The following is a 21,963-nucleotide window of genomic DNA, read 5'->3' as shown; positions in this document are numbered from 1 at the left end:
CTGTGAACATGGAAAGTGTTGTCACTGGTCTGAAGGGTGGCATGGTCTCGTTCTAGTTAAAGATTTGACTTGCAGTCCAGCTCTGTCACTTCTTCACAGCCTTCCTCATTAACTCGCCCTGCTGGACAGCATGTTATTAGCCATCAATCCGTCCTAGCGGCCGATGACACCGGCCAAGTCCACCTTGAAATTACTGTCAAGATGATCAGTTCTACATCAGCTACTTTGACGTTTAAAGTTACACAAAATGTCTGCCATCTTAGTCAAGAGAGAGAGGAGACACACACAGGACATCACTGAATGGTTATGACCTCTGTGTAAAAACCTTAATAAGGCCTGACTTCAGAAACTGTTTTTAAGGTCTCAAGTTTTCAAAACGCATTAAGACTAATGGGTACACATTCGCAGAGTAAAATCCATCCTCATAAATTAAATGAATGAAATTACATCAATGAAGTGTAATTACCTCCTGGCTTTATTTTTACACCTCATATAATGACTTTAATGTGAAAAATGATGGGCCGTACTGAGGTAGCAATACACGTTTGTAGTGGACGGGCAAAAGGGAGGTGAGAGGCATGTGGTAGTTGGGTTACTGGGTCAGGATAAGAGGGCCACTCACCAGAGTCCACGCCGATGATGAAGCGGCCAATGATGAGCATCTCAAAAGAGCCTGCAGTCTCCCCCAAAGCCATGAGTAATGCGGCTATTATCGCATTCACATTATTCAGCAGCAAGGTGCCCTTCCTATGATCAGTCACAGAGAGAGAGAGAGGGGGGGGGGGTAGAGAGAGAGGCAGAGAGAGAGAAAGGGAGAGAGCGAGAGAGAGAGAAAGAGAGAGGGAGAGCAAGAGAGAGAGCGAGAGAGAGAAAGATAGAGAGGGGGGGGGGGACACAAGAAAGGTGGTTGATCAAGTTAATTTGTTCGCTAAAAAATCCTTTCTTCTTCCGTGTAGAGAAAATGTGCCCGGGGCACAATTAACGATGCAGTTATCAGCACTCCATTCATCTGTGCATGTAACTGAAGAGGCATGCAAAGGCTCAACTTATTGATTCTCTGCTCACTCACTCTGTCTCAGTGAGGAAGAACTGTGTTTGACTTTGGAATGAGAGAACCCCCAGAGGCTTACGAATACTTAACTAGGGTGTTATATAAAATCTATGTCTAGTGGCCATTCATTTTACAAATTTAGACAAATCCATTGACATTGACAAATTAACTTCAGAAATGCAATGGAATAGAACAGTGGACAACATACAGCATAGAGAGCCGGCATCATTTATTCTCCCAGGATGTGTGGAGCCATTATTTCATTAGTTTCGCTAATAACTGGTTAGCATATTAAATTACAGGCAGATGGAGGGAAATTAAGATGAAGGAAAATTATATCAGGCAGAACACAACAATCAAACTTTTCAGACCCCTAAACATGCTCTTTGTCAATAACATTTCATATTGATTTGGAGAGTTTATTTTCTCCCTTTCTGCACTTTTCATGTTTCACATTTGTATGTCAAGGAGGTGAAAAAAGAAACCTGGCCATGATCAAATAAATATTCCCCGTTGGCATGCATGGCTATCCCTCACGTGTAGGCCTATTTGGTTTGTAAATGCTTTTCCAGCAAAATGTAAAATAGCCACTAACATTCCTGAAGCAAGGAATGAAGATGCAGAGAGTGCACACAGTGCAGCACTAAAGCACGTATTTAACAGAATGTTGACATCGTTTCTTTAGACTGAAGAATTATGTTTGATCTCGAGACAACATTTCATCTGTGTCGACAACAGACAGTAGTAGGTCATATTTCACCTTTCACAACAAACACATTTGTCATTCTTTCAGATGTCACATCATGAGTGTCAGAAATGACTGTCATCTAATACTCCAGATACAGTATGAGCGATCGCATGCCCATGACATCCATTACGTTCCTCGTTGGGTTTGTTTGTCTGCATTTTAAGAACATTTGCTCTGGTAAGTTTTTCATGCCTGGCTTCGCCCATCAAATCAATCATGGAGAACATCAGAAAAAAAGACAAAGAGATGTGGTCTGATGTTCGAGTTCAAATACACTTGATCCTGTAGAGACTTGATCTCTGTCACCACTGACCATTATCCTCTGTAATGAAAGGGGCATGGACTCTCTCAGTGACTTAAGTCAGTCAGTAATTGTGTGTCCCAACTCAAGACCAATATTACACAGCAGGCATCAATGCCTCTAATGTCCTTCATATTCCAATGTTATTAGACAATCACTCCAGGATGCACAAGAGGTTTCAACAGTGTCACTACCACAACAATGGAGAGGCGGGTAATGCAGCCTAACAACGTGTCTTGGGTACATGCAGAGAATAACTAATGTCTGAATTGTCAATTTGCCATTCCTGCATTTCATTCAGCAATCAAACTGAGTTTTACAAAAATATTTAACAGAGATAAACAAACAGCATTTATCCACGAAGAAGAAAATATGAAAGGACTAGATAGAATGACATATTGTTAATAGAGGACTAGGTGCATTCGGATACAGCAGTTCTAAGAAAACCGTTCTACTAACTACTAACTGGAAAGGCTAGAACTACACAGTTCCTAGGGCTTTTGTGTTTGTTTGCGTTTGCACACAGTAGGAACTATGAGATGACTTACAGTAACACAGTTACAGTTGTATTACTTTATGAACATAAAGTAATACAACGGACAGCATAGCTATTTAATTACTACACTCTTAAAACGAGTCCCTATCTGGACACAGAGATGTGTTAAAACAAACAACGCAAGTTGTGTTGATTCAACGCAAGTTGCGTTATTTTCAACACATTTTGTGTAACAAATTTAAAAAGGAAACAACACAAACTTGTGTGGTCCCTATCTGGACACAGAGATGTGTAAAACAACCCAAGTTGCGTTATTTTCTACACATTCATTTTAAGAATGTAGAGTTTATTGACAAACTAGAAGCTCATGATATAAGGAATCATTAAAAAACAGAATCAGCATTGTTTTCATCCTTATTCTTCTCATCTGTCCAGAAGGATTTGTCACATTACAGCAGTCAGCCTGCAGTCTTCTCGTGCATAGCAAATGTTTAAAAATGGCGCTTCTGCTGCCTTGGCTTGCACATCATTCATGGCTCCTATGTTCAAGGAAAAGACCCTAACCCTAGGTAGGAGCTCAAATATTTCTAGGAGCTCTGGTCAGGGGAACTCAACAATCCCCTGTTCCATGCTTCCATGGGTTCTAGGAACTACATGTTCTAGGAATTGCAAAACGTCCTTACAGTGTCTTTCTTGTGAACAAAGCAGTGAACATATTTGTTTTATACAACGCGAAGGACAGATACACACTCCCCACCATTCAGCCAGGCTATGCACTATGAAGCACTGTGGATCAGGTCATTCAGCCAGGCTATGCTCTATGAAGCACTGTGGATCAGGTCATTCAGCCAGGCTATGCTCTATGAAGCACTGTGGATCAGGTCATTCAGCCAGGCTATGCTCTATGAAGCACTGTGGATCAGGTCATTCAGCCAGGCTATGCTCTATGAAGCACTGTGGATCAGGTCATTCAGCCAGGCTATGCTCTATGAAGCACTGTGGATCAGGTCATTCAGCCAGGCTATGCTCTATGAAGCACTGTGGATCAGGTCATTCAGCCAGGCTATGCTCTATGAAGCACTGTGGATCAGGTCATTCAGCCAGCCTATGCTCTATGAAGCACTGTGGATCAGGTCATTCAGCCAGGCTATGCTCTATGAAGCACTGTGGATCAGGTCATTCAGCCAGGCTATGCTCTATGAAGCACTGTGGATCAGGTCATTCAGCCAGCCTATGCTCTATGAAGCACTGTGGATCAGGTCATTCAGCCAGCCTATGCTCTATGAAGCACTGTGGATCAGGTCATTCAGCCAGGCTATGCTCTATGAAGCACTGTGGATCAGGTCAGAACACCATGAGAAAACGAAAGAAAAGCCTTCAAGTATGACATTGCTAACAATATCACCAAAAGATGCCTGTTAGCAAGCTTTTAACCATGCCAGGCAGGCTGCTGCTGATGCTTTGACATGCTTTTTAAGTAGGTTACCTGCTGGCTGTAGTAGACCAAAACTCCATAATACAGCACAAAACAATATATGAGATAACACAAATCTAAATGGACTACATCATACTTCAGCAAAAGAGGCTGGTAGCTCTTGGTTGTAAAGCGTAGACTTTATCCTCGTATCGGGTGCTCTTGGAAAATGGGATCAGTTCATGAGAAGGAAAACGAATCCAGGCATTCCAGGAAAGGTGACTGAGGAAGGTATATTTAAAAAGCCTTTATTTGTTACTGGCTAATCCATAGTTTAAAACGCCAACATGTTTTGACCACACTTGGTCTTCATCAGGGCATGTACAAGTGAATGAGGACTTAGGCCTCACCTATATAGGGTCAAGAGGTCATATGACCAGAAAAGATGTAGATACTCTACAACAGGTGATCCTTTGTACATTAACACAGCAGAAAGAAAATGAAAAAAAGGAAAAGAAATGTAAAATAAAAAAAAAATATTAAATAAATACAGTGACATTCACATCAGTAGGCCTACATTACTATAAAACACAAGTGAAATCGATGTCTTCATTTAGACCAGGATATTCCATAGCATTCAGGCGATGTATCCAGAACGACTCTTGTTGGTTCAACCTCTGTAACCTATTGCCCCCCCTCGCCAAAGGTCTGACATGCTCAATGCCCTGTATAGTTAACAAGGAGTCGTTCTTGTTGTGGTACTCGTTAAAGTGTCTAGCCATGGGGTAATCTTTATTCACCACTCTGATGGCATATTTGTGCTCAGCAAGACGGTCCCTTAACCGTCTTTTTGTGCGGCCGACATAAAAGAACCCCTCCTCACAAGGACATGCCAAACGATAAATTCCAAATGTTGTGTTACAATTAATAAAATCCCTTAATTCATATGTTTTGTTGGTTCTTGCGTCCAAAAAACATTTGGATTGGTTGACATTGGCACAATGGGGGCAATGCATACATTTAAAAGTACCTATAGGTTTTCTGAGCCAGGAGTCTTCGCTCAGGTGGGAGGTATGAGCGCATTAACTTATCCCTAAGAGTAGGCGCGCGTCTGAACGATATTACTGGTGGCTATCACTCTCAATGATCGACCAGTTTTTCCTTAACATGTTTTTAATCCGTGCCGCGTGACTACTGTAAGTAGTGACGAAGAATGGTGGTGATTTATTAGTCCGTTTATGTGTATTCTTCTCAAGTAGAACGTTACGTTGAAGTGCCTGCGCTTTACTGTTAGCTTGGGAAATAACTTCTGGCCTATACGCCCTATCCGAAAACCTCCTAGCCATTGACTCAGCCTGTTCATTGAAGTCGTTGTCTTTGTCACAGATACGTCTCAAACGTTGGAATTGGCCGTAAGGGATATTCCGTATAAGGTGCGGGGGGTGAAACGAGTCTGCTCTAAGGATGGTATTACGGGAGGTGCTTTTCCTGAAAAGAGTAGTGTGTAGCTGGCCCTCCAAGCCCTTATAGATAGTCAAATCCAAGAAATTGACTTTATCAAGTGAGTAGTCTAATGACAATTTAATATTGGGATTACAGTTTTTTACAATTGTTTACACACGTTTTCAAAACTCTGTGTCTATTTTTCAAAACTCCACACACAAAACCCACAACTGCTCACACAAAATGCAAAATGCCCCAAATCTCCAGCAAAATGACGCACAACATTCAAAATGTCAAAAACACATGTTTAAAGCAAACATTTGCCTCACATTACAAACACTTTTGTCATAATATGACATTTTGGATACATCATGTACACACTGTTGCTCAAAACCTAAAGCTCTTCTGTCTTAGGCTTTCTATATGTATTTCCATACAAGAGTGAAAGTTACGGTATCAACAAAGAGAAGTTGAAATACATAGTAAAAATGCAAGCAATATTGAAACCAAAAATAGTAATGTTTCCCAAATAATTTGCTGTTGTGAATACAGTTTTTTACAGCAAACAAGAAAAAAAGCAAAGAATACAGTGACCACCAGATGTACATGGAGTTTTGAAAACACTGATTTTGTTTTTTTCTAAAGACAAGTGTGTGTGTGTGTGGGGGGGGGGGGGGGGGGGATCGTGTACAGTATGTATTCATAGGCCTATAGACCCTTTCAACTGCAGAAACAAACAATTCTACAGTAAGCGTTCCTAAGGCATTTCTGGAGGCACAGAAAAATGTATTGAGCTAATGGTACTGTAACATGGGGACAAACAAAAATAGAGTAAAAAGACAAATTTTACATAAAGTCAACTTTTTGTAGAACATTACTGTAAGCTAAAGTCCGATTACTGTAATTTTCAAAGTATCTGCATTGGTTCTGAATATTTCAACCGGAAATCCTCTAGGAGCAGATTGAAACGGTCTATACCTATATAGAGAGTATATCTATTCATAGACCTATACTAAGGCAATGATTGGATGGTGTTCAGTAAAGTAAAGAGTGTTTGCACATGTGAAGAGAAAGAGTGAAGCACTGGTGATTTAGTGTGGCATTTTGATGGGTTGTGTTTGAAGAACGAAATCAAGTTACTTCCTGTTAGATTTTTGTGTGTTAGGTAGAAAATTGTGTGTGGTGTTTTGCAAAATGTGTTTTAGTCAATTGAAAACTGAGTCAAACAGTGAGAATTAGTGTATGGTTTTGCAGATTTGGTGTCGGGTTATGATGTTTGGAGGACATGTTTAGAAAATTGTGTGACAAGTAAAGATTTAGTGTGTAAGCAGTTGAAAAAAACTGTAATTCCATTAACATAAGTATGAAAGTCCAACAGTTGACTTTCAAACCCATTGAAAATCAAAAGAACATCGTCTATGTAGCGACCATACCATGTAATACATTTAAAAAAAGGATTGCATGAGTTCAATATGTGTTCCTTTTCCCACAGGCCCAAATACAAACATGCGTAATTAGGTGAAAAACATGATCCCATGGGTACACCAATTTTTTGTACATACATCTCATCCATGAATATGAAAACATTGTTGTGAATAACCCAGTCCGTCAATTTCAATAGAAATTCACTTGAGTCAATACTTCCTGTGATATACTTCACTGTCAGCAAATGACTTTGCAACATTTTTCACTGAAAAAGTTGCTAAAATAAGTGCTCAGTTTGATGCTCCTATAAGGAGGGCTTTGCCTTGTGTTAGTATGACCCCATCATTTGACTCTTTCTCTCCTCTTGATGAGGAAGCAGTCTCTCAATTGCTTCAGCGATGTCGTCCAACAACATGCCCATTAGATCCTGTCCCGTCCACTCTTCTACAGTCTATCTCACCCGCTGTTCTACCAGCAGTCACACATGTATTTAATGCTTCACTCAGTTCTGGAATAGTTCCTTATTCTTTTAAACAGGCTAGGGTTACACCTCTGCTAAAGAAAAGTACACTTAATCCAACTGAGGTGAAGAACTACAGACCTGTCTCCCTTCTTCCTTTCTTGTCAAAGGTTTTGGAGAAAGTGGTCTTCAAGCAAGTTTGTGACTTTCTTCATCAGAATAATCTACTAGACCCTATGCAGTCTGGTTTCAAGAGTGGTCATTCTACTGAAACTGCTCTTCTGTCTGTGACTGAAGCATTGAGAGTAGCTAAGTCCTCTGCTCAGTCATCAGTATTAATTCTACTAGATTTATCTGCAGCCTTTGATACTGTTAACCATGACATTCTCTTATCTATACTATCTGAACTGGGAATTTCTGGAAAAGCTCTTGACTGGTTTGAATCTTACCTTAAAGGGCGTTCTTTCAACGTGTCTTGGCAGGGACAAGTCTCATGCCCTCACCACAGGTGTGCCTCAGGGATCAGTATTAGGACCCTTGCTTTTCTCTATTTACACCACTTCCTTAGGTGATACTATTCGCTCCCATGGATTTGACCATCACTGTTATGCAGACGACACTCAACTTTACCTGTCTTTCCCACCTGATGACTCTAGTGTTTCCCACCGGATTTCTGCATGCCTTAAGGATATTTCAGCCTGGATGAAAGATCGGCACCTTCAGCTTAATCTCTCAAAAACAGAGTTTTTGGTGTTTCCAGCTAAAACAGCTATTCCCCAACAGATTAACATCCAGCTTGACTCAACTTCACTGACCCCAACTAGATCGGCACGAAACTTGGGCGTTGTAATTGATGACCGACTTAACTTCTCTGAGCATATAGCTTCTATTGCAAAATCATGCCGGTTTATGCTTTACAACATTAGGAAGATCAGACCTTATCTGACACAAGATTCCACACAACTTCTTGTTCAGACCATGGTCATCTCTAAGCTGGACTATTGTAATTCACTGTTAGCTGGCTTACCCGCTTGTGTAACAAGATCATTACAGCTGATTCAAAATGCTGGAGCACGCCTGGTCTTCAATCAGCCAAAGAGGACACATGTAACTCCTCTCCTAGTTACTCTCCATTGGCTCCCTATAGTAGCCAGAATTAAATTTAAATCTCTCACTTTGGCCTATAGGACACTAACTAGATCTGCTCCTAGTTATTTTAATTCAATAATCAAGCCTTACATCCCCAACCGCCCACTGCGGTCTTCTGGTGAGCGTATGTTGTGTCGACCAGTCATAAAAACTGGGTCTAATTCCAGACTCTTTTCTTCAGTGGTTCCATGTTGGTGGAATGAACTGCCCAGTGGTCTCCGTTCCTGTGGTAGTTTTGGGTCGTTTAAGAGGGGTCTAAAGACATTCCTATTCAACATATACTTAGTTGTTTAAGCGCTTATGTGTTATGGTTTATATAATGTTGTTTTATTTTAATTGGGCTGTTAATTAATTTGACATTATTGTTTATTATTGATATTCTCCTTAATGTAGTCTTAGCATGTTATTGTTTTATATTATTGATTGAATTGACATTATTGTTTTATTATTGCCTTTCCCCTTTTTTTACATTGCTTTTTTATTAGGCTATTGATTGAATTGATATTATTGTGTACTACAACTATTCTCCTTACTATATTTGACCTAGATTTTAATCTGTTCCCTGTTCATTTTTAAATATTATTATGTTGTTTTGTATTTATATGTCGCTTTGGACAAAGGCGTCTGCTAAATCCATAACCATAACCATAACCATAACCATATAGTGACTCAGTGCAAACAAGCCCTGCTGGTGGTCAATGTTTGTGTATAGACTACATCATACCTTGTGATACTCACAACCACACACAGGACTGTGAATTGACCTGGGTGAGTCAGCATTCAAAGCATTTGGCCCTACCTGACCAACACCAAATAGCCAGATCATATTTCAATTAGCCTACCTGCAGGAGGTATTACTGTAATCAGAGTTTACACATGAGCCTGGCTCCAATCTCCATTTTCATCATCCATTTCATAGCTTTTATTTGCCTGATATGTAGAACAATTGTGCTTTAATGACTCAGGCTTACGGTGCGTAATGAGTTCCAGGAAATTAAGCGATTAAGTGATTATGTTGTCTGCTTGGTGTGTTTCCTAATGTGCATGACAGTCTTGTATAGGTTTGCCTTTAACAGCAGGCCTCAAACCTAGATCAACTCTTAGGCTGTTTGCCAGTCAGATTACAGCATACATGAGCCTGTAAGAGATATGGTCCATCTGGTCAGCCTTCTGTCATTCACATCTATTTTTCCACAAATAAATCAACTGAATTATTTATCAATTAAATTCATTCTCTTTGGTAGTTGGCTAACCTAACACAAAAAACAGTGTTACGCGCAGTGCAACTCTCCCTTTTTAATCGTCACAATCATCATGTGTTTTAATCGTCACAATCAAGGATGAGACCATTTATAGTACTTCCACGTAACATGGCATTATGACCATAACTTTATACCAGGTGGTGAGTAGCAAGAAACAACTTCCGAAGAAGTTGACAAACTACGTCAGGGATAATGTATAGAACGCCGGTCATTACTGGGAAAACTAGATGTACCGCAGAGCGGTACAAAATATGACCGCCGCCCAGTCCAGCACATTTGTTCCACAAAAATAAATCACGCTGAAAGGCCTATATGATTCTAACTGTCTCACTAAATTGCATTAGCCACACTCAATTCTCACTGGTATCTGCTAGACAACAAGTACCAAAACATGATTAGTTCATAGATTTCACATGTAAAATTCATTTTATACAACCCCACCTCCATCTTGCCTGTTCATAATTCTGAGAAATTCTTGATTGTTTGTGTTATGTTTATGTTATGTGTGTGGGTGTTTGTGTGTGTGTGTGTGTGTGTGTGTGTGTGTGTGTGTGTGTGTGTGCGTGCTTGTGTGTGTGCCTGCGTATGTGCCTGTGCATGCAAGCGTACATATGTCTACTGTGTGAGTATGTGTCATACGTATGATTACTGTGAATGTATGTGTGTGTGTGTGTGTATCTGTATCTGTGCACATGAAATGGGTTAACATGACCCCTGGAGGCAAACATACGGAAAGAAATGGTCATCCTAGGCCCTACAGTTCTCAAGATATTCACAGAGAACTGTGTCTGCCCTACCCTCCTTTCGGGGGGTCCAGTCCAGCCACACTCAAGTACCAAAACATGATTAGTTCATAGATTTCACATGTAAAATTAATTTTATACAACCCCACCCCCATCTTGCCTGTTTTGCCATAATTCTTGAAAAAAAAGAAATTCTTGAATTGTGTGCATGTGTGCGTGTACACGTTTATGTTTATGTGTGTGGGTGTGTGTGTGTGTGTGTGTGTGTGTGTGTGTGTGTGTGCGTGCTTGTGTGTTTGCCTGCGTATGTGTGTTTGTGCATGTGCATGCATGCGTACATATGTCTACTGTGTGAGTATGTGTCATATGTATGATTACTGTGAATGTATGTGTGTGCGCGTGTATCTGTTTATGCACATGTGTGCACATGGACTGGGTTAACATGACCCCTGGAGGCAAACATACGTAAAAAAATTGGTCATCCTAGGCCCTACGGTTCTCGAGATATTCACAGAAAACTGTCTCTGGCCACCTACAGGCCAGTTGGTGTATAGTAACATAAATTAATTTATTGTGTGGCCCCCCATGAACGGAATTCCACGAAACTTGGCGTGCATTCAGAGGGTGTCATAATGATCCTACATTTTTACTTTTTTGTGTTTAACTAGGTAGCGCTATACATGAAATGAGTGGTTATGGAATGGGTTGACATGGCCCCTTGAGATCAACATACAAAAAAAAAAAATGGTCCTCCTACACCTTACGGTTCTCGAGATATTCACAAAAAACTGTGTCTGCCCTACCCTCCTTTCGGGGGTTGCCGTCCAGCGGGGGGGCTACAGATCAAAACGAAAAACGATGGTTCCATGCTATCCATATGGGGTTACATGCCCACCAAGTTTCGTCTACCCCGGTCTTTCAGTGTCCCGGGAATCATTGACGGAAATTTGGACATGCGAGAAAAAAAAAAAAAAAAAAAAAAAAAAATTCTGACTAAACCTATATGACCACCGCTTCGCTGCGCGGCGGTCATAGTAAGTCCCGACAGGGCGAACCGGACCCCGACGCGCATATCTCGAAAACCGTAGGGTTTAGGAGGACCATTTTTTTTTTGTATGTTGATCTCAAGGGGCCATGTCAACCCATTCCATCCCCTCATTTCATGTATAGCGCCACCTAGTTAAACACAAAAAAGTAAAAATGAGGTGTTGTAATTGAAGGTATCTGTGACCTAACATAATCAAAACTGGAAGTGTAGGATCATTATGACACCCTCTGTATGCACGCCAAGTTTTGTGGAATTCCGTTCATGGGGGGGCCACACAATAAATTAATTTATGTTACTATACACCAACTGGCCGGAGACAGTTTTCTGTGAATATCTTGAGAACCGTAGGGCCTAGGAGGTCCACCTTTTTTATGTATGTTGGTCTTAAGGGGGCATGTCAACCCATCCCATTAACACTTATTTCATGTATAGCGCCACCTAGTTAAAAATTAAAAAGCAAAACATTAGGTGTTTTCATCACAATATCTCTGGCTGACAAGGTCAAAACTGCACGAAATTAAAAGTGTAGGATCATTATGACACCCTTCGAATGCATGCCAAGTTTTGTGTACTTTCGTTCATGGGGGGCCTTACAATAAAATAATTTATGTGTACATTTAGTGACGTACACCAACAAGGATTCCCGGGACACTGAAAGACCGGGGTACACAAAACTTGGTGGGCATGTACCCCCACATGAATAGCATGGAACCGTCATTTTTCGTTTTGATCTGTAGCCCCCCCGCTGGACTGGACCCCCCGAAAGGAGGGTAGGGCAGACACAGTTCTCTGTGAATATCTTGAGAACTGTAGGGCCTAGGATGACCATTTCTTTCCGTATGTTTGCCTCCAGGGGTCATGTTAACCCATTTCATGTGCACAGATACAGATACACACACACACACACATACATTCACAGTAATCATACGTATGACACATACTCACACAGTAGACATATGTACGCTTGCATGCACAGGCACATACGCAGGCACACACACAAGCACGCACACACACACACACACACACACACACACACACACACACACACACACACACACACACACACACACACACACAAACACCCACACACATAACATAAACATAACACAAACAATCAAGAATTTCTCAGAATTATGAACAGGCAAGATGGAGGTGGGGTTGTATAAAATGAATTTTACATGTGAAATCTATGAACTAATCATGTTTTGGTACTTGTTGTCTAGCAGATACCAGTGAGAATTGAGTGCGGATAATGCAATTTAGTGAGACAGTTAGAATCATATAGGCCTTTCAGCGTGATTTCTTTTTGTGGAAAAAATGTGCTGGACTGGGCGGCGGTCATATTTTGTACCGCTCTGCGGTACATCTAGTTTTCACAGTAATGACCGGCGTTCTATACATTATCCCGCTTATTATACGGCTACTTGTCAAAACGAAATAATAAACTCCCCACGATATGACTTTAGCCTACATAACCTAGCCTATTTGTTACCGTTCATCATGGCATTTGCAACAACACACGCTGCTGAACTTGAATCAAACATTCTTTAGAACACAGCTGATCAACCGTCTGCTTTCACGTTTGAATGAAGTTCCAGTCCTTGCGTAGTGATATGAAAGACGTATCAGAAGCACAAAACCCGTTGCCATTGACAGCGGTAATTATATGTTTGCAGCGGTAATTACATGAATTTATTTTACCGTAGAACGTTGGGAAATCCCATTCAAGTCAATGGAGCATTCTAATAGCATTGTGAAGAGCCGTATAATAAAAATGTATAATAGAGAGAGAGACAGTGTTACAGAGAAAGAGAGACTGAGTGTGTGTGTGTGTGTGTGTGTGTGTGTGTGTGTGTGTGAGTGTGAGAGAGAGAGAGAGATCACAAGGTAGGGAGACACAGGGAAGGAGAAGGAGAAAAGCATTAAAGTGAGACAGATGACTTGTGCAGAGGGATCACTAGCAGACTCCTAATGAGATAGCGATTGGCCCATAAAGACAGGTCAGGCTACACCTACTGCAAAGCTGCCGGAATGAGTTTTGAAGAAATGTATCTACAAAAGAGAGAAATACTAAAAAAAAGGCATATAAAAAGGCATCTCTTCTTTAGAGACACTATGACATCCTGTTTATAGTATAAGTAGACAGGGCTATGAGACCATTTATAGTAGTTCCACTTAGCATCACGTCATGAGCATAACTCTATGCAGTAACACCGCTTTGGATATCTGCCACATGACAGAGAGGAGGAACCATCTCTTTATCTTGTCTGAGCACACCATCCATATACCCAAACGCTCACATATGCAAAAAACTAAAAAACACCCCTAAGATACAGCGCATGCATGCGCAATGTCAATTTAGTTGTAGATTAAAGCAGGATGCATTAAAGTAATCATACGGGCACCATCCTGATAACTCAAGCATGCAGTCCCTATATGTCTCAAGCATGCAGTCCCTATATGTCTCAAGCATGCAGTCCCTATATGTTTCTGCCCTGCAGCAGAATGTAAATAATACTGTAGTATACAATATCAGTGCTCCACTTGCATGTTTTAAATGAAGGTGGACTGCTGGAGGAAACATGAGGGGGCAAGAGGAGAGTGCAATATAGAGACTCCATTTTGCCTCTTACAGAGATAGAGGAAAAGGGGGAAAAGGGAAAAGAGTGGGAGAAGGAGAGGCAGAGGGAGGGAGAGAGGGAAGGATGGAGGGAGGGTTGTAGAGAACGAGAGAGCGAGTACCGGTATATGACATTCTTACATTAAATATGTACAGCATATATATATATATGTATATATATATATATATATATATATGTATAGGCAAAATCATTTCCCAATCAAACACAAACTCAGAAACCATCCGCTGTGGGTCTTTTACAGTGGTAGCCCCATTAGCGTACTCGCTGGCTATTCCATCAGTGTCTCATTACTGGAAAGGACCAAGTGCATTGTTGGCTATGGTAATGGCCAAGTGCATTGTGGAATATGGTAATGGCCCTGTGGTGTGCGGAGTGTCACAGCAGCCTTCTTTTTTTCCACGATGGAGTATTCATCAGAACAAGGCAACGTCAGCCCTCATTTGAGCCCCTGATACCTGGAGCAGGCACAGCAGGTCACATGGTGTCAGCAATGTTGTTCCCGACCTTGTTGACATGGATGTATATTTACAGCAAAACCAGCAAGCCTGCAACACTATGGTTACAGAATTGGCATCATATAGTAGTTTCCATAATGATGCAATCCCTGACAAAATTGAATAGACTATATGTGTAAGCTGTCAAAATCATGCTTTCAGTATCTAATGGGGTGGCCCTCACCTATTCTAATAAATAGTACAGTCTTTGTGTGCGAACACAATATCAGATTTGAGGAAGCATTTTCATGTGACACATTGACATTCCCGTAGTTTTACCTAGCGAGTTTTTACCGTCTTATTTGTTGTCAGCCATTCATGTGCAGCACACCTCAGGGCAGAGTGTTGGGCACCCACACAAAATTCACACAGATTAAAGGAGAGTCTTTTGATGTACCGCAGCCTACAGGAGAGTACTAGTCAAGAGGAAAGGCTCACTAATGATGACAGGGCAAGGGGGGAGAAACACTTTGAGCTGGCAGATTACACAAGCGGTTCAAGTCAAACATGTCAAACCATTAAAGCTGACAATAAATGTGTTCATTAGAGCATCAAGGTTTTTTCCCTATAATCTTCTGGCTCTCTTTGACATTGAAACATTGACATCTTTTAGTCGTCATGCTGTGTTTATGTCTACACAAGACAAGAAGATAAATGAACGCTTATGAAACATACGCTTTAATTTGGCTAGGTGGGGCTTTTGGAAAGAGAAGTGCTGAGGAAGACCTACTGAAATCTCATAGAGTTGTCTGCAACTCCCGGGGAGCAGCGATGAAGCCAGGCAACAAAAAGTAGTGGAGAAATGCCAACAATAGCCAGCAGCATTGTGAAAGTAATTGGCTGGCTATGGATATTATTGACCTGTGTGGGTCGCAGTTGAAGAATCAACACCTTCTCCACCCTCGTTTCTGTGGCAGCCTTTATATGACTTGGGATGCTTGTAGCAGAGGAAACAATAGACAAGCGCAGGTGTATCGCTATATTGGAGGATGATCTTTGTTTACTTGTTATGGGAACAATCACAAACAGTGATATACAGTACCCTCCAGAATTATTGGCACCTCTGCTAAAATTGACTAAAAACAAGTATAAAAAATAATCTGTTGGTGATTTATTGTAAATTCACAATGATGAGATTTTCCTTTTTCTCAAAATAAACATGCTTCCCTTCAAGGTGGGATTTTTCCTACATTTTTTACAATAAATCACCAACAGATTATTTTTTATACCAGTTTTAGTCAACTTTAGCAGAGGTGCCAATAATTTGGAGGCTAGGCTACCTCAATAACAAGGATTTCTCGAACAAAATAAATGGTATATAGTAAAGCACAGCATTAATGGGGAGTAAACAGGTATGGATGGATGTGGTCCAACATTGAATGTTTCCCGTGATATGACTGTGTGTGTGTTTTTTTCCCCCCAGTGTGGTCAATGGAAACTCTATATTATTTTCTATTCTGGTGTCACAAAATGCATATTTATCTTTACTCCATTCACATATTACATACAAACAAATCTCTTCTAACTGTCATAGCTGTAATACAGAACATGATTACTGAAAACGTCATTATATCACCATAGCATAATATCTCATGTGATGATGCTTGAGAACTAGCAAATGGTCTAAACTACTCAATCTTATCTAAAGGGCAGTGAGGCATAAAGGGCAGTAAAAGGAGGGACATGGCCAGGTCTCTGAGGGTCTTGTCGGACTCATGTCCACTCTCCTTAAAGCCATGTCGTTCCCCTGACGGAGCTCCTGTGGAGGGCCGAGCGAGGTGGCGGAGGAGCGGCAGTGCGAATGGGAACATCTTGCTTAATGGAGTGTCCATGTCAGGACAGCCTCTGACAGCACTCACATCTTCCAGGTTGGGGGATGAAAGGAAACAGCCTTGTCACGCAAGCCAGCAAATATTAGTGCCCGTTTAACAACAATATCAATGTGTTTTTCTTCCTCTGATACGGAAGTAGTTGGCCTGATTAGTCGCGGTCCCATAATCTGGCCGGTCCCTTATTATAGTCTACTGGTTAGTGACCAGTAATTATATCCCTGTAGTGGCTGGCCGGTAATGAGTGTGGGGGCGTTCGGCGGTGCAATGGGGCTACATGATGGATGGAGAGGAACTGAGGGGAAAGTGCAGGGGAAGCGAACATTAAACCAAACAAAACCACAAAAAACCTGCCGTGCTCCACAGGGGAGGCTGCCGGTGCTAAAATTACCCAACAGTCCCTCCTACCAGGCTGTCTGAGCTGTATGTGTGCAGAAGAACGAGCACTGGGGGACGCTAGGGGGGGAGAGACAACACACAGTGGAGAGAGGGAGGGAGGGAGAGAGAGAGAGAGAGAAGCAGAGGGATCAGGAATGAAGGATCAAGGAGATAAGAAAGGAGGGAGAGAAGCCCCTGAAGGATGTGAGGAAGGCGAAGGCTTTGAAAGGTAAAGAGGCAATAGGACAGAGAGAGGACACGCCACACTCAAGGTCATTCAAGGCCACAGCTCCATCCAACAAGCTCATCCACATCAACCACACCTACACATGCATCAACACGCCGTGTTGTGAGTTCATGTAAGAGAGCTCATTAGTTCACATCCTAACTTCCATTTAAACACATCCTTATGAACAGAAAACTATGAGAATAAAAATGTATTCATGAAGAACATACAGACAAAAGACATATTATGTTGTAAACACACAAGTACTTTGGTCATTTGTTTAGACAATTTAAAAGGAAAAGGGTGTTTTTACCTTCCAAAAACTTTAATGAGAATGGAGACAGTGAGGGTTCCCGCCAGACCCCCGATGGCAAAGATGGACACAGTGAGGGACCACAGCAGGGTGACCGTCTCTGGTCCGATCGGTTCCTCATAACGCTCCACCCACGTCTTATTATAAAATGCTTTGATGTACTACAAGGACATAAGGAAACAAGAAAGAACAGAAACGATGAGATTATGATCATTTATTGTCCTGATAACAGACAGACACATACACTATACACTATACAGTACACAGGTTGCACAATGCTTGATGGTGCTGAGAGATAATTAAAAAACAAGAGTGCCAAAGGCATACATCAAATAAGTCTATATCCAATAGACGTCAATATGTCAATATATACCAAATAATCAATTTTTTTTGTCATTCTTATCCCTACAGTGCATTCACCAAACAACCATCAACCAAAATCATCAGGACCAGAAGAACCCCAGTGAGGAGTCCATCCGTCAAACACACAGCAGGTAGAAAAACATTCTTCGCTCTCTACGCTGTACCGGTCCCGGATGAGGCAGAAAAAAGGGGTGCTGACAGTGGTCAGTGGTCATCACATATCTGCGTGGCTGACAGTTTTCTCTCCTTTGCAGACGGACGCGGAGGCTAATCAATATTGCAAACAGTACGAACTGTATTGCACCCGCGACTTGGAGCGAACGCTCACCCCACTATGGGAATGATGGAGACCAACACTAATGAGAAAACCATGTTCCTCTTTTCTCGCTTACTTAATTCCATCCCTTCCTCCCTTTTCTTCCACTGGCTCTCTGTGCCCCTTCGCTTTCTTTCATCCTCTGGCTTATTTCTATGTCAGTAGAAATGCCCACCCCCCCACCCACCATGTGCTCTGCTTTCCTGTGCCCCCCCCAACCCCCATACCCATCCATTACCTCTTCTTCCTCCCTTTTTCTTTTCTGTATTTGCTCTCAACCCACCAGGGACTCTAGCCGACCACAGGGGGGACGTGCCCTAGATTGTGCCTGGGGTGGAGAGCCGACGCTGGGGCTAGTGAGGCAGAGCGCCTGGGCGCCCCTCTCTGGAGACCCAACCCCCCCCCCCCCCGATAACAGTGCGGCCCAATTTAAGCACTCAGACGCTGCAGGGGAGCCCAGGCCAAAAATGCAGCACCTTTGGCTGGCACATACGCCTCTGGAGGGGCAGCAGTGGGATGAGTTACGCTGCTGCTCAAAAAGACGGAGAGACAGAGCTAGAGGGAGGGTGAGAGATGGAGGATGGGAAAGGAGGGATGAAGAGAAGGGAAGAGGGAGGGAAAGATGAAGAGGTGCCAGGGGAGACGGCAGCAGTGTGGGGTAGGAGGGGGTGAGTCAGCTGGAACTCAGTGCGCATGTCCGTTAGCATCGCAGCTTTTCCCAAAGTCCCCAATCATCTAACATTATCTCTGAGCAAAGAGCACAGATGATACTTTCCAATTAGTCTGCACATCAGACCGAAAGTTTTGACTTTTGAACTTGAGGGAATTGTGAATCATTATCATTATTTTTTATGTAAATGACTTTGGATGATACTCATGTGTTTCTTATATATTGTCTCTTTTTTATATCCTTATGTATATTGTGTCGCATAATTGACACGTAGAGGTATGTATAAACATCTGTGACCGTCACATCTAGCTGAAAGGGGTAGTTGAACCTTGTGTATCAGCTAAGTTCTATATACTCTGCCAGGCCAAAGTGCTTCTGTAATTATTTGCATTCTTTGTGCTATCTCTTCCAAATATTCAAAGCAGCATTGATTATAACATACTGACGTCAATATTTCTGTGTATTCACTTATCATATCCATATAGGATTGGAGCACTGATTATAAAAACCCTCTCTTGCCGACCTAAAAGGTTGAAAGCAAGAGTTTTCCCTTCAGTTGGGTAGAATGGATCGATATATACAGTAAAGTACATCTCAGCTTTGGCCTTTTGTCCCACACAAACCTTTCAACCACATGTGTAGGGTTTGTTTGCACCTAGTCACCCTAGAACAGGGGTGGGGAACCCTTTTGCCATCAAGGGCCGTATCAATTTTTAAACCAAGTTTCGAGGCCCATACTGTACAACAATTTGGACAGAGCTCAACACACAATTTGGAACAATTTTGCTTTGTCCATTTAGTGCAGCAGATTAATGGCATATTTCAAGAGAATCGTTCAAATTGGTATAAAAGCATGAAATTTGGCACAGATACTCTCTAAGGGTCACTTTTTGGGAAAAAGGCGCTGGCCACCCAAAAATTCAACATGCGGCCATATTTTCAAGATGGCCGCTATTTCTGTCAAATGTCATTACTGTATGTCAATCGTTCAAACAGTGATGTATGCATAACATTTTGTGAAAATACTCTCTTAAGAATGTTTTTTTTAGAAAAATTCAAGATGGTAACCATTTTTCAAGATGGCCGCCATTTCTCTTGAATCCTTACATAAATTTTTCAAATGGTGATGTTATCATCAAATTTGGTACAAATAATCTTCAAGGAACATTCTCATGGAAAAAGGTGTGTGCCACTCAAAAATTCAAGATGGCCACCATTTTCAAGATGGCCACCATTTCTGTCAGAGCTCAATTTAATGTGTTAAGGAAGGTTTTGTTTAATAGAGTGAATGTCATTACCAGGGTAGGAATTTCACGGCGGCCACGACGGCCATGGCCGTCATAGCCCCTTGCGTTGGCCATGAAGCCCCTTTGAAAATCATAGGTTTACAGGCCACGGTGGCTTTGGTGCCCCCTTCTTTCAATATTCTGCTTTGTGTCCTACTAAAAGATTTTTATTTAGCCTGTGGCCTGTCAAAATAATCTTAGCATTCACAGCGCAAATTAATGGTGCCCTGACATGTGGCCTTTGTGCCCCCCACCAAATATGCCCAACTGAAGGCCAAGTGGCCTTGCCCCCAGAATGGAGAAATTCCAAGCCTGGTCATTACACAACCAGGGCACACTGGTGACTTCACTGCTGTGGAACTCAGCATGGGGTTCAGTGTCAGCTAATCTAGTTTTACTTACACTGTAGTCTTGACTAGTAGTAATAGTATAGCTAAGTTTAGTGTCCCAAATGCTGTCTAACAGCCCCTCATCAATTAGCTAGTAATAGATGTAGTTAGATAGCCGCACCTGAATTGACAGGTTGTGCCGAGCCGAGAGCCGAGCAGTTCAGATCACACGGGACTTAAATGGCACTGGATGAATGATCGGGCTAGGTGTAGGTGACCCGAACCTAGTTGTATCCCATACTTGAATGTGTACTATGTCTATGATTGAGGTGGTAAAAGGATAACCCCTCGGCCTTAATCAGACATCCCCCAAAATGGCAAATGAAAATCCCATGTCAGCCAAGAGATCAACTGATTGGGTGAAATGTTGTCTTTATCAGACAGACACAAAGGAACCCCTCCAATCACCACCTACCCATCATGTTTCTCAACATGATGGCTATAAAATGATTGCTCTTTCACAATATCAACAAAATGCCAGTGACCCTGGACCTGGAACGACTGGATGAAGGTGGTGGTATAGAAGCTACTTTGAGAAGGAATCAAGTGAAGTATCACTGTAATTGTCGACTTCGGTTCAACAGCACAAAGTTACTTTGTGCCCAGACGCAACAATCTGATGCTCAATTTAGCGAGGCAGATGAAGGCCAAACAAAGCGTCGCAAAACCATGATGCAGAAAAGTTTAGATCAGGTTTGCCTTCTTTGTGTATACATATCTCGGTAACACTTTAGAATAACATGTGCTTATTAGGTATTAACAGTGCATAATAAGCAGTTAACAATTCATTACTAACAGTTAGTTAACCGTTGTTATCCTTTAATTACAACATTAACTAACTGTTAACATGCAGCTTGTAAGTGTTAATAAGCAGCCTTTTAAGTTACTTACAAGCATATTTGTTAACAGTTGTAAGTGTTAACAAGCAGCTTGTTAATGCTTGTTAATGGTGTATAAGACAAAGAGGTGGATAACTAATACGCTTATAAGACCTTTCTTACCTATTTGTAGTAAATGTTGCAGCCCCCCAATCTAAAGCGAGGACCATGTAGCCTATAGCTCCACAAGCCCGACCTTCTATCTCTATATATCTACTGTATCTATCTATCTAGCTTGATTTAGCTGTGAGAAATGTACCTTCAAAATTGCTACAGCGAGCAGGAATCAAACCCCGGTCTCCTGCGTCATAGAGTGACCCGTTACTGACTGAGCTACATTCCTATCTGTGGTTTTGAAGAAAATGTTCATATTGATTCTATATTCCGATAATGTTCTATCTCATACCAGCTATGCTTTTTACAAATATGTCTCTGATGGAAAAGTGGTGAATAGAACTTTAATAGAAGTTATTTTTTCAATCCTTCCTTTTAACTCAACGGAGTACACTATTAAAGCAACACCCACCTTGAAAAATACCTTGAATTTTTGCGATTGCCTTTTTCTAAAAGTGTGGCCATTAGAATATTTTTGCTAACATGCATGTGTGCATCAGTGTACATACTACCGAAATGACGGCC

General features: G+C 41.6%; 1 protein-coding gene across 1 annotated transcript in view; it reads right to left on the bottom strand.

Moving 5' to 3' along the window:
- slc2a9l2 (solute carrier family 2 member 9, like 2) overlaps positions 1-21,963 on the bottom strand; it is a 165,606-nt gene that overhangs the window by 140,271 nt on the left and 3,372 nt on the right. Inside the window, exons 2-3 of the mRNA XM_076293121.1 lie at positions 17,423-17,583; positions 623-747 (exon numbers count right to left, since the gene is read on the bottom strand). Coding sequence (XP_076149236.1) covers positions 623-747; positions 17,423-17,583 — 286 coding nt within the window. The remainder of the gene's footprint in view (positions 1-622; positions 748-17,422; positions 17,584-21,963) is intronic.

The sequence above is a fragment of the Alosa pseudoharengus genome, unplaced genomic scaffold (genome assembly GCF_046254945.1).
Source record: "Alosa pseudoharengus isolate Yale_2024_CS ecotype anadromous, Long Island Sound unplaced genomic scaffold, YU_APseudo_1.1 YU_APseudo_1.1_scf_19, whole genome shotgun sequence".
Classification (NCBI taxonomy): Eukaryota; Metazoa; Chordata; class Actinopteri; order Clupeiformes; family Clupeidae; genus Alosa; species Alosa pseudoharengus.
The sequence above is the reverse complement of the archived record's forward strand: the minus strand, read 5'-3'. Positions and strand labels throughout refer to the sequence as shown.